The 14,495-nt window shown below is 39.6% G+C and overlaps 1 protein-coding gene across 8 annotated transcripts in view; it reads left to right on the plus strand.

Annotated features, from left to right (window-relative positions):
* Positions 1–14,495, plus strand: part of PAM (peptidylglycine alpha-amidating monooxygenase) — a 180,562-nt gene that overhangs the window by 31,948 nt on the left and 134,119 nt on the right. For all 8 annotated transcript variants that reach the window (XM_010831969.1, XM_010831967.1, XM_010831968.1 and 5 more), the window contains exon 3: positions 11,580–11,637. In XM_010831969.1, coding sequence (XP_010830271.1) covers positions 11,580–11,637 — 58 coding nt within the window. The remainder of the gene's footprint in view (positions 1–11,579; positions 11,638–14,495) is intronic.

Consider the following 14,495-nt stretch of genomic DNA (forward strand, 5'->3'; position numbering starts at 1 on the left):
AGCAGTGGCCACAGGACTGGAAAAGGTCAGTTTTCATTCCAATCCCAAAGAAAGGCAATGCCAAAGAATGCTCAGACTACCGCACAATTGCATTCATCTCACACGCTAGTAAAGTAACGCTCAAAATTCTCCAAGCCAGGCTTCAGCAATATGTGAACCGTGAACTTCCTGATGTTCAGGCTGGTTTTAGAAAAGGCAGAGGAACCAGAGATCAAATTGCCAACATCCGCTGGATCATGGAAAAAGCAAGAGAGTTCCAGAAAAACATCTATTTCTGCTTTATTGACTATGCCAAAGCCTTTGACTGTGTGGATCACAATAAACTGTGGAAAATTGTGAAAGAGATGGGAATACCAGACCACCTGACCTGCCTCTTGAGAAATTTGTATGCAGGTCAGGAAGCAACAGTTAGAACTGGACATGGAACAACAGACTGGTTCCAAACAGGAAAAGGAGTTCGTCAAGGCTGTATATTGTCACCCTGTTTATTTAACTTATATGCAGTGTACATCATGAGAAACACTGGACTGGAAGAAACACAAGCTGGAATCAAGATTGCCAGGAGAAATACCAATAACCTCAGATATGCAGATGACACCACCCATACGGCAGAAAGTGAAGAGGAACTAAAAAGCCTCTTGATGAAAGTGGAAGTAGAGAGTGAAAAAGTTGGCTTAAAGCTCAACATTCAGAAAATGAAGATCATGGCATCCGTTCCCACCACTTCATGGGAAATAGATGGGGAAACAGTGGAAACAGTGACAGACTTTATTTTTGGGGGCTCCAAAATCACTACAGATGGTGACTGCAGCCATGAAATTAAAAGACGCTTACTCCTTGGAAGGAAAGTTATGACCAACCTAGATAGCATACTGAAAAGCAGCGACATTACTTTGCCAACAAAGGTTCGTCTAGTCAAGGCTATGGTTTTTCCTGTGGTCATGTATGGATGTGAGAGTTGGACTGTGAAGAAGGCTGAGTGCCGAAGAATTGATGCTTTTGAACTGTGGTGTTGGACAAGACTCTTGAGAGTCCCTTGGACTGCAAGGAGATCCAACCAGTCCATTCTGAAGGAGATCAGCCCTGGGATTTCTTTGGAAGAATGATGCTAAAGCTGAAACTCCAGTACTTTGGCCACCTCATACGAAGAGTTGACTCATTAGAAAAGACTCTGATGCTGGGAGGGATTGGGGGCAGGAGGAGAAGGGGACGACAGAGGGTGAGATGGCTGGATGGCATCACTGACTCGATGGACGTGAGTCTCAGTGAACTCCGGGAGTTGGTGATGGACAGGGAGGCCTGGCATGCTGCGATTCATGGGGTCGCAAAGAGTTGGACATGACTGAGTGACTGATCTGATCTGCCGTCAAGAAGAGCAGAACAACCAGAGTCCTGAACATGGACTACGAAGTGCTGCAATGTATGCCACATCTACTCTTCCAGTCTAAGTTAAAACATGTCCCCCTTTTCTATATGTATGGGTTTTTGTTTTCTCAGCATGCCTGCTGCTGCTAAGTCACTTCAGTTGTGTCTGACTCTGTGCGACCGCATAGACAGGAGCCCACCAGGCTCCCCTGTCCCTGGGATTCTCCCAGCAAGAACACTGGAGTGGGTTGCCATTTCCTTCTCCAATGCAGGAAAGCAAAAAGTGAAAGTGAAGTCGCTCGGTCATGTCCGGCCCTCATCGACCCCATGGAATGCAGCCTACCAGGCTCCTCCATCCATGGGATTTACCAGGCAAGAGTACTAGAGTGGATTGCCATTGCCTTGAGTTTTCTCCAATTACAGGGCCTTTGAAAATGCCGTTTCCTATGCCTAGAACAATTGCCACCTCCCTTCACTGAAGATCCTTTCCTTGGAATTCCTGGCTCTTACAGTGACCTGCACTTCTCTCACGTGTCATTTAAAACAGTATACGTATAATAATACTTATTTGTGTGATTTGTGTTTGTTCTACGAGTAGCCTCTAAACTGTGGGAGGGCTGGAACCACATGTACTTCTCACAGTTCTATGAGTTTAGCACAATGTCTGGTTCCTGGGAGTTGCTCAGCATATATATTTGTTGGACAGATGAGGAGAAGGATGGAAGAATGGATTTCTACACAGACATTAAAAGAGTTTAAAGGTTCAATTCAGTTCAGTTCAGTCACTCAGTCATGTCTCACTCTTTGTGACCCCTTGGACTGTAGCACCCCAGGCCTCCCTGTCCATCACCAACTCCTGGAGTTTACTCAAACTCATGTCCATTGAGTTGGTGATGCCATCCAACCATCTCATCCTCTGTCATCCCCTTCTCCTCCTGCCTTCAATCTTTCCCAGCATCAGGGTCTTTTCAAATGAGTCAGCTCTTTTCATCAGGTGGCCAAATTGTTGGAGTTTCAGCTTCAACATCAGTCTTTCCAATGAACACCCAGGACTGATCTCCTTTAGGATGGACTGGTTGGATCTCCTTGCAGTCCAAAGGACTCTCAAGAGTCTTCTCCAACACCACAGTTCAAAAACATCAATTCCTCGGCACTCAGCTTTCTTCACAGTCCAATTCTCACATCCATACATGACTACTGGAAAAGATAAGCAAATGTTAATGAGATAACTATGGTAAGATATATGAGAGCAGACCCCAAAAGAACAGAAATTGTGAATACCACTTTGGTATCTGATGGAAACTGTGGATACCACTTTGGTGATTCATTTTAAACTTTAGGAGAGTAGAATACAACTCATTTAATAAATGAGCTGATAGAGCCGTCCAAGTCTAGAGCTTCTCTTTCACCTCTCTCTCTTGTCCCCAGATCAGATGTAAACCACTAAGTAAGAAATCCGGTGTTTGGGGGATAGTGATTGGAAAGCCCTTTTTTGTTCTGCAGCATCTCCAAACAGATTGGATAGAGTCAGTTTCCAATCATCTGTGCCAAAGGGGAGAAACATGCCGGGGAGCAGTTAGGTTGGCAAAAGGTTCAGAAAATGGACTGCTTTCGTATTACAGGAAATGCAGTGAAAAGCACGAACCACTGGCTTTAAGCTGGGGGGAGACGAGTGGTAAGGTCCGCAGCAACGCCTGTTCAGAGCAGGAGTTTCCTCTCACATAACCCCCCTGGCAACCAGGAAGCCAACCAGGATGCAGCCATTGTTACCACCTGTTGTTCTTGGGAGATTAATTATAGCCCATTATTAGTGTTCTCCCTTTGCTTCCTCTTAAATGAAAGCGTGTGAGCGCTCCAAGACAGATGTTCCCTCACCAAAAATTTTTTTTTTCCTTCCTCGTTTGCTTGCACAGATTTGTAATTCCCACAGAAGCGCTCTTGCCAGGAAAGAAGCTTCCATTGGAACTATTTGGCATTGAGAATCTTGTCATCGTCAGCCCAGTGTGATTATAGTTTAAAAATGCAAATAGGATTCTGGGATGAATCAACTGAAGGATAAAATTCATAAGAAAAAGTGATGCTGTATAAAACCCTAATTAGGTGGCATCTGTAATATAGGTTTCAGTTCAGCCTTTCTTTGTGAGTTTATTGCCAGCCAGTCAAAGAGGAAGGTACATACAGAATTCAACCAATATTTATTTATAAAGCTTCCAGTATGTGCCAGGTGTTATTCTAAATACTTAGGATGCTGCTGCTAAGTCACGTCAGTCGTGTCTGACTCTGTGCGACCCCATAGATGGCAGCCGACCTGGCTCTGCCGTCCCTGGGATTCTCCAGGCAAGAACACTGGAGTGGGTTGCCATTGCCTTCTCCACTTAGGATGCTAGCAGACATTATTACAAGATTGTGTTATAAATTGTTGTGAAATTGAAAGTCTCTCAGTCGTGTCTGACTCTTTGCAACCCCATGGACCATACAGTCCATGGAATTCTCCAGTCCAGATTACTGGAATGGGGAGCCTTTCCCTTCTCCAGGGGATCTTCCCGACCCAGAGATCGAACCCAGGTCTCCTGCACTGCAGGCGGATTCTTCACCAGCAGAGCCACCAGAGAAGCCCTTTACAACAAGATTGTGTTGTAGGTTGAGACAAACATCCAAAAAGATGGTGAGGATGGAGCATAGCTTAGATGGTAAGTAACAAAGTAGAGAATTTTGGAAAGCAGTCTCTTTTTAGTCATTTGGGAGTGTTTTAACATAAACTCTGGTTATTCTGCCAGAGCCTAATAAGTAGAGAACATATATCTTATTTATATGGTAAGAGAAAGACATTAGGAAAAGGAAAATTAGAATAGCCTGCATTCAAAAGTGAGAGTTTAAGGGATTTTATCTGTAATTAAGTGTCTTTAAATTCTGATGTCAGAGAGGTAGATTTTTTTAAGCCTGAATTTTTGACACCAGAAAAATTATACTTGCTTTGCCCACTTTTCTTTTGCCCAAGCTTTCTTTTATTCTAGGAAAACGTTGAAAGTACAAACACCACTGAGTCAGTATAAACTTACTTTGCATGTAATTAAAATTGCTTTAGAAAATAGCAGTTTGATTCTATTATCTGTCTGGATCAATTAAAAAGAGGCTTTGAAAAGTATTTTCCAATTGCTTTCTCTTTCTCTCGTAACTAAAATTCTTGTCTAACAGGCCTGATCACTTTCTGTACTTTACTCTTCTTGGTCTGGCAGCTCTGGTGTCAGCCCCTGAGGTTTTCTCTACTACTTTGCAGAATTCAAGCTATTTGAACGCTAATAGGTACTATGTAAGAATGTAGGGCTTAATGGGTCCTATGTGGCTTATCTCAATCAGATTTAAACTGTGCATGGTCTGAGTTAGGAGGGATACTACCTACTCTGTGAGTAATCACTCTAAGGCAGAGAGTCACTGTTGCCACCATGAGATGGTTGCCCTGCTTTGGTTATCGTTTCAAAGGATACCTGAGGAAAGTTACCAGACACCTAGTTCACAGTATAACATTTCTAAGGCCCACTAACAGAGAACAACCAACTTGCAAATAGCCACAGATACAAGCAGAAGGGCCATATTCAGGTAAAGCTCGGTCTTGTTGTCTGTTTCTACATCTGTTTGTATCATCACAATGCATAGTCTCCTTTAGAAAGGTAGTCTGCAGGGATTCTTTAAGCCTGAACAATAAAAGGCATGTGAGGATATTATCCAAACAGGATCAAATGATTGTGCTCAACACTCGAATCTGAATGGTACCTCTGGTTTCCCAAAACAAAAATTACTGATTTTATGTGAATAGTTTTCATGTGCAATAGTATACAGGTGGTTTTGTCTGTCCCATATTAATTTACATAAGGAGTCAATTTTATTAACTACTTGTTCTATAGAATTCACTGCATCTCTGTCTCACAAATGACTAAATCAAAATAAAGAACATTTGGTTCTTAAATGTCATAAGCAAAGTGTACTGATCTCTATCGTCTACATGAGACTTCTTGGCTTAAGATGGGTAATAATAGAATATAATGGGAGTTCTTTAGTAATAAGTGTTTTCCTTCTTTTTCATTTCTACTACACTACCGTCTTTTGTCAGGAAAATGTGCTTTTCCTGGATAGTTTCCAACAGCAGCAGTAAAGAGGCATCAGCAATATCATATCCCTCCCGATTCAGATTTGGCTGATGTGCCATAAAAGATAGCAAGGGGAGACATGGCTATGTACATTCACGTCATTTCTCCCTTTTTGTGCATCGGAGCCTTATGTGAGCAGTCTGAATCCGCAGTATTTTACAGATAGTCCCCTGGCACCGAGCGCAGATACAGCGTTCTTCCCACAGAGAGAAAAAGAGGACTCGTGATGATGATGTATGGAAAATTGTGAACGGTTGCCCTGGCAGTTTAGGTTGAGTTATAGAAGCATCCTTTCTAGGACAGTGTGTTCAAATGAAAAAAACGATTATAATGGGCAGTTAGGTGCTGTATTTGTGTCTCCAGAATGTTAGAAAGTATTGGAGAGAAACATTGATCTGAATTACGTGTCGGTTTTCAAATTGCTTTACCTTATGGAAACAAAATCATGACAAAATTAAATAGTTGCGGCTGTAGTTCGCCGCAGTTCGTCAACTAGCTCTCATGAAATGTTTGCAGGTACTCTTGAAAATTTAGAGGACTTGGGCTAAAACTTCTTAAATTTTATCTCTTTGATTTCTTTACTTATCCCATGAATCAAATGAACAACGACATTGTGTCTGAGAACTGACATTGCCTTTTCAAACATTAGAGAGATTTGAAAAACAACCTTTTTGGTAGCTTCTTTCTATAGTGGAAAGAGAAGTGCTTTAGCGAACTGGGGTCAAATTCTATTTCGTAAGTTTCTTAAGAATTATTGCTTTTTAATTGCAAGTGACCTTCTTGAACTTCAGTTTTCTCATCTTCATTTATTTACTTGCTGGCCATGCTGCATGTCTCTTGGGATCTTAGTTTCCTTACTGTAGATCGAACCCAGGCCCTTGGCAGTGAAAGTACCGAGTCCTAACCACTGGACCACCACAGAATTCCCTCCATCTTTACAGTAATGTCTATAATGCCTATCTGGTGATGTTATCATGATAAATCATTATGATGTAAGGTTCTATTAATAGAGTGAAGTTAGAAGGCTCAATAAATGTTCTACCTTTTACAAGGTATCATATGCTAAGTACTGATCATATGTTTAAATCAGTTGAATTTTTTGTAATGTTGAATGATCGAGATTGTGGGGTCGTATTTACCTAATCAGAATACTGTTAAATATCGTTTTTGGTGTTCATTCTGAAAAATATCACAATTCGTTACTTATATCACTGATATAATAATTTTATTTCTTTGAGAGATGTATCAATACAGGTTTTGTTTTTTTTTTTAATATTGTTGCCTCAGGAGGGTTGTTTTAAAAAAAAAAGTTTCTCATCAGAGGGTTGGTTGTAGTTAACTATGTGATTACATGTCAGTATGGTCTTAAACTGACCACTCAATACTTACAGCCTGGAATTTAAAGTACTATCCATTCTTGGTGACCTGCTATAGAAATTAACGTATATTGATGAAACAGTATTTTGTAATCACCTAAATAATCTTTCTCATCCCCTTATAATAAGCTTATAATAGTTTGGCAAAGGCCATTATCTAATCCATTCTTAAACAAATTACATATCTTATAAAAAAGTTACTCATTTATTTAAGAAGAGTCTTAAATTTTATTTAAAATATAGGACTTGCTACTGCTGCTGCTAAGTCACTTCAGTTGTGTCTGACTCTGTGCAGCCCCATAGACAGCAGCCCACCAGGCTCCTCCGTCCATGGGATTTTCCAGGCAAGAGTACTGGAGTTGGGTGCCATTGCCTTCTCCGAAAATATAGGACTTAGTCTCATAGAAAAACGGAGATACGAAGGTTGAAAGACTCCCCAGAATCACAGTTTAACAGGGTTAAAACTTCATGGCAAGCAACTGACAAGAAAGATGCATAGTTATTTCTAATCATCTGGAAGACATAGATTTGAAGATTTTTAATCCTAATTCTGACCCTAATTACTTGGCTTTATGTGGATCGATAACCTTTCTGTGAAAGTCTTCATTTCTATAAAAAAGATGCAGTGCCTATTAAACCTCCTCACAGCATAATTGTGAGAAGAAAATAAAGTAACACAAAAGCGTGCTTACTTTTTTACTCAGCCGCCCTAAGGGAGACAGACCTTGAAGATCTGGCTTCTCCCATTGAACTATGTAAGTGACCCCTAGGAACATTTCTTCAAAGAACTTGAGCTTTCAACTTAATTCTAGGAACCAAACTGTGGCACCAGAATACTTCAGAACAAAATCACTGGTACTTTTTATAGTTGCAGAGAAAAGAATAATTACTTTTCTGTTATTCTTTGTTCTATTGAGCTGTGATCTTCAGAGCTTTCAGCTGAAGGCTAATTATTGATCTGATACACATTGTAATTTTTAATGTGCTCATTTTTTAAAAAAGAAGAGTCTTACCTTTTTTCTAACAGAATTATTCTTTATCTTGAAAATGGGGCATATGATGGTGCATGGTAGACCATTGACACAGTGTCTACTATAGACTCTCCAAAAATAATTTTGTAGGGTACTGTTTATTCTGTGGAGGACCTTTGTCATCTTTTCTCTCTTTTTAAAAAAAAACCTGGCTTTAACACAATAGAAAAGAAACATTTGAAATCTGAACACATTCTTATTATTAGGGAAGTTATAAGCAAGAAATAAAAATCTATATAAGAAAGACATTCTCAAGCTATTCTGTCATTTAAAATTATGCAGCTGATGATAAGGATGATAAGAGCAAGAATTACATGTGGTTCTCATCCATTCTGAGTATAAATAGTAGTTCTATTTATTCTGTATCAGTCCATCCTAAAGGAAATCAGTCCTGAATATTCATTGGAAGGACTGATGCTGAAGCTGAAACTCCAATACTTTGACCGCCTGATGCGAAGAACTGACTCATTTGGAAAGACCCTGATGCTGGGAAAGATTGAAGGTGGGAGGAGAAGGGGACAACAGAGGATGAGATGGTTGGATGGCATCACTGACTCAATGGACATGGGTTTGACTAAAGTCTGGGAGTTGGTGATGGACAGTGAGGCCTGGCGTGCTGCAGTCCATGGGGTCACAAAGAGTCAGACATGACTGAGCGACTGTACTGAACTGAACTGACTGAACCATTATTAGTTACATCTAATTAGTTTGTTTTTTAGTTTTTTGTTTTTAATTGAAAGAACCAACTTGCTGAATTTGACATACATGTCTACGCCTGTAACTTGTCTATTCCAAAAACAGCTTGAGGGTGGCTTATGATAAAATCAAAGGTAAAATAAAACCCCCAAATTAGAAGTTCAAATTTAAAAGAACTTCTCTTTGGTTTGCTTTTCATTGGAACCTTTGGTTCCCTTCTTGTTATAAGTGTTTACTTAGCGATTTTAAATTTACTTTTGATTGGCATTCGCTTCTAAGTCATTGATTGTTCGTATGGCTTTGAGTGACCTGTAGTGCCTAAGGCACTCTGCTTGTGTTCAGATCCCAGCTCTTCACTTGTTAATGTACATGGTCACTGGTTAAAGTGGGAAGGATAGTTTTGCTTTGTTTTTCAGTAAAAAACTTGGAAATAAGGAAGGAGGTCCAGCGTGAATTGAGTTCGCCTTCGCGGAAATGAAAAGGAAAGGCCCTGAGGAGGCTGAGGTGGTTAGTCCAGGAGACTAGGCCATCTGGATTTGTTGATTGGCACTTCTCCAGAGGAAAAGCAAACTGGTCCGATCGTTATGACAGGAGGCAGTGATGTAAATTAGAGTAAGGCAGCCAGTGGCCGAGAACTAGGGCAGAACTATCTCCTTGATGTGAGAAGACAGTTCTGGGTGGAAGATTTACAATGCACAGAGGCAGAGGAAGGATTCACAGTTGCCAGCCTTCTAAAGTGACTGCACTAAGAGGGGTTCAGGAGCCGATCTGCACACTGCTAGGTCTTGGCTAGAGTGATTGGGAGTTACCTAGACCTTGGTCTGCCTCATCTGTTAAATGAAGATAATAGTGGTACTTGTATCGTGGGAATGTTTTAAGGATCGAAGGAGTTATACAGTACATGTAAAGTGCTTCGAGCGGTGCTTGCTCATAAAGCTGTCAACAGATGCTAGTTACTACTCCTACTATCTTTAAAGGAGTATCTCTGTATCGTATTAGGGCTTCCCAGGTGGCACTCAGGGTAAAGAATCCACCTGCCAACGCAGCGGACCTGGGTTTGATCCCTGGGTCGGGAAGATTCCGTGGAGGAGGAAATTGCAACCCACTTCAGTATTCTTGCTTGGAAAAATCCCATGGACAGGGGAGCTCTGGCGGGCTACAGTCCATGGGGGTCGCACAGAGCCAGAAACAACTGAGCACACACACACACCTATCATATTGGACTGTTTTTGTTATTAAATGGTATAATACACATAAAACATTGAGAACCATGCCTGGCACATAATAAGAATTCAGTAACTATTGGCTGGAAATAGTAGCAGCAGCAGGTATGTGTGTGTGTTAGTTGCTCAGTCGTGTCCTACTCTTTGAAATCCCGTGGACTGTAGTCCGCCAGGCTCCTCTGTCCATGGAATTCTCCAGGCAAGAATACTGTAGTGGGTTGCCATTCTCTTCTCCAGGGGATCTTCCCAACCCAGGGATCAAACCCAGGTCTCCCGCATTGTGGGCAGATTCATTACCATCCGAGCCACCAGGAAAGCCCAACAGCAATGATAGTAGCCACTAATATCTTTCAGTCCTGAAATACTCATAGCTCAGGATGATCAAATAGAAGGGAATCTTGAATTTATTACTATTTCTGTTAGAACAGAATAGGTCTGTTTTGTAACATTAGAAATTCAAAGATAGGAAAATATTCATGAGTAATCTTGTACGTGATTGTAAGACCTATAAGCATTATTAATATTTTGCTAGTATATTTCTTAAGTTCTGGATACAGAAGCTACATCTCCAGCATTTATGTGGCTTAAGCTTCTTGCTGTGCAACCTTCAACATCTCCCAGCCTGTTTCCTTCTAACCAAAATAAAAGTGAACCTAAGTAATTATAAAGCCCGTTAAGAAATGAAACAGATTGTTCAACTAGAAGAAATAGTGTATACAAAAGTAATGATAAAGACTGAATCATATTTACGTAATTTTTATAATTTTAAGATATTTCTTTGATGTGTATTTGAATCTCCTTGCAAGGCAGAAATGAAAAAAGAGGTTCAAATTTCACAGTTGTGGCGCTGACCAGTAGGTTTAAAGAAACTCAGATGATCTGTGTCCATGTTTGTGGAGTCTCTTGATTCCACCACTGTGCAGTAATAATCCATAAAGTATGAGTTATTAAATGGGTTCAGTCTCTATTTGTATTGGGTATATTACCAATCACAGCACATACTTCACTGCATATGGATTTTCATTAAGAAAGTGAATGCACATATCAACAGATCCCCATTATCCTTACTTTGCAGTTTTTATCAATAAAATCTTATTGTCAGTATACTTAATAGTGGAAAATAGCAACTTAGATAAGAGACTGAAAACTGGAAAAGAAAGAATAACTTTAATTAACGTTGATTTCTTCAGTGCTCTACATAAAAATTTTAAAGAGAGAACAACCAAATATATGTATTAAAACCACCCTTTATTCACTATGTCTTTGAAATTAATATTTTAATTCTGTTAAATTAATAATTTAATAAAGTAATTCTGGAAATTAAATATTTAATTATGCATATAGCAAAGATGGTCAAAACTAACTCCTACATTTTAAAATCAAATGCATTGAAATATTTTACTATTTCTGTAGACTGTTTAAAATGTTGCCTTTTAACTGTGACAGTACTAGAAATATTACTCAAATTTATTTTAACAAATAGGATTTAGCATCATTTTACAAATCAGATTATATATGGAATTTTCTAAATAAGCATTTAGAAGAGAGTCATAGAAAAATGTTTCGAGTACCTAAGTTCTAGACTTAGCCCTTGCATTCACCTGGCACCCAACATTTGACAGATAACCTCACCTCAGATGGACCAGTAGTCCTTTTTCAGTCACAGAGCCCATGCTTTTACAAGTTATTTCTTCGTCGTTAGCAGCAGTTTAATTTGAATTTTGTGTCTTTCTTTCTTCACAGTCTGATACGTACTTCTGCATGTCAGTGCGTTTGCCAATGGATGAGGAAGCCTTCGTGAGTAAGTATTAATTGGATGGTGCAGAGGGGTGGGCCATGGAAGGAAAGGCAGCTATTTGAGATCAGTGAAAGGTTCTCTTTGATGGTTATGAGCGCGTTAATCTTCTACTGTCAGTTTCTGAAACACATTGATAATGCCTAATGCAGGAATACTACTAGTGAGCCACTGAGAGACAAGCTTACTAACTGTATCTGGAGAGACTCGTGAGGAATGGTAGTTAAGGGGCTGCATGCAGATGTCAGTGGCCACAAGCACCATGTGGCCCATTTATAGAGGACTGGCTTTCTGTCTGTGGCTGGATGCCTCATTCCGCTCCACTCAGTGGACCCTCTGTTTACCTGCTGGTTCATGCTATAAATTGACTGCACTTAGATCAGCACTGGGGGATGTAAGATTTTACCTGTCTGACAGGTGGATGGGTAGGAAGGCATGGAAGAAGTAGAGAATAAGAGAAGGAAGAGCAGGAGGGAGGGAGAGGGGGAGGACAGACTCTGCCGTCTATAGAGTCAGAGGACACTTAAATGACAGCTCCTTCCCCAGCTGAGCCTTTCAATCAGATGGGAAATGTGACAGAGCACCATCTGTTTTCATCTGGGTAGTTTTAATTTAAACATGCTTTATGACAGACTTTCAACTGTTTGGGGAAGATGTGTGATTGGCAAATTATTCATGGATTTGCTCCCCTTGCCTTACTTTTCTGTTTTGAAAAGTTGATTTTGAAGAGAAAGTGCTGGTAATGAGAGTTTGTACTTTGGTGCCTTGAGACTAACCTCCAACTGGGCTGTCTGAAATGGCGATTATGTGAATCACAAAACGTGTATAGTAGCCTTGGGGCCATCGGAGGATGAACTTTCATGAGGCGTTGTTCACAGAAAAATATATTACAGATCTTCAAATCCAGAACAATGTGCATCAGGTTTTTTTCACATATTTTGGTGGCAGTCACAACAGAAAATACAGCCTGTACCAACACTCTCTAAACAAAACTTGCTCCATAGTTAATTCCTAGAAATAAGTCAGACCTTGGAAAGCTGAGCATTGCCTGACTGACATTCCTTTGTGTAATCATTGAATATTATTAGGAAGAAAGTTAGAAAGTTGGTGCTTCTAGATCCTGAACTTTAAAAGGGACAAAAGTAATTCTTAAGTTTCGAATTGTCATGCTTTGAGTAACACTAAAAGTGGTTTAGGATATAAATTTATAATTAAAGTACTAACAGTAAAGCTTTCTTCAATCATATCCACATATTTGACAGCCTAGGAGAAAATAATGTTTGCTAATAAAAAGAAACTGTACCTGAAGTTTTTCTTTACTAATTTTGTATTTTCTTTGTCCGAGTTTGGGGTAGACTTGATTGCTCCTGTTTTTGAAGAGAAGGCCACTCTACACACCTGTGTAAATATGTGAGTCGTGTTTCAGAGCAGTACTATGGGTCTCACATTAACAGGTTCCTGGTTTGTTTCTGGAGGTAGCGGTAAATGATGTCAGAGCTGGTGACTCGAAGGCCTATAAATATATATCCTGGAATGTGTGATTGCGCTCCTAGTAGAAATGTGTTTACTTTCACGTAACTTAAAGTTGAAAGTACAAGTCAGTATATTCAGTCAAGAAAAATATTCACAGGAAACACATAAAGGGCTATATTAGAACCAGGGTATTAAATGTTTGTCCATTTTTCTTAGGCAACTTGAAGGATCTTATAAGAATTATAACTACCAGGTTGGCCAGAAAGTTCTTTCGGGTTTTTCCATCAGGTGTTAATGAAAACCCCAAATGAACTTTTTGGCCAATGCAATATCTTCAGTATTTCTTCTTTATTGCTGGGAGGACTGCATGAAGACTAATCATTTTGTCACCTGTTCAAAACATGATTATCTTCAGTGTTAATCCTTTAATTTACCACCCCCAGGAGATTTTTGGTTGCCATTGTTTACATAATTCAGCAACCACAGAAGTTTAGATGTAGGCAAAATAGAACTGGAAAACCGAAAACCAAAGAGAAGTACCAATTCTTTACATATTTGCATGTGTAATCTCATTAATTCTTAGGATGACACTGTTAGTTGTTTTGTTTTTATAGAGAAACGGAAATAGGAACAGCTGTGTCTGTGGTTTAATCAGGTCCTAGGACAGTAGTGGTCCTATTAAAGGAATACTTGTTCTTAGAGTCAACCCACCACCAGCCATCGTTTACTGAGGACTTGCCAGACACTAAGATACTGAAAACTAAGCATATTTAAGCTATTTTATGGAAGAAGCAAGAGGTCAGAGAGCTTAAGGAACATGCCCAAGCTTTTTACTGTGTGTGTGCTGCTTACCTGAATGCCATTCAAATCGTAACAGATGTAGGTGTGGGGATGATGACAAAGGGACTAGAGGGGAGAAGTTAGCAAATGCATAGAGGAGGCTGAAATACAGCAGAAGCGCATTGCTATCTTCCTCACACGAGAAACAAGTATTCCGTAATTCCTTACTGGGAACACTCTGGGCGGTTCTGCAAGAAAGGTAAACTGCAAACTGTCCTACAAAATAAAACCCAATACACATGAAGATGTAAAGATTTGCAGAAGGAAAAGGGCTTATATGTTGGAAGGGTAATTAAACATAATGTATCCTAATTCCCAAAGTGAAAGGTAATACTTGTGAGGTAACCAAGGCTTTTCCATGAATGAAACTTTGGCCTTTTTGTGGGTTGTCTGAAATTCTGGGTCTCAGGGCACCTTATCATAAGATTAAATGTGGTTAAAAATGAGGATTTGCAAAGACCTGTAAAACTTTGTTCATTTAAGACACTTAAAAATATTTTATATTTATATATTTAATATATTTATATTTTATTTTTATATATTTAAAATAT

The sequence above is a fragment of the Bison bison genome, unplaced genomic scaffold (genome assembly GCF_000754665.1).
Source record: "Bison bison bison isolate TAMUID 2011002044 unplaced genomic scaffold, Bison_UMD1.0 scf7180017864533, whole genome shotgun sequence".
In the NCBI taxonomy this organism is placed as follows: Eukaryota; Metazoa; Chordata; class Mammalia; order Artiodactyla; family Bovidae; genus Bison; species Bison bison.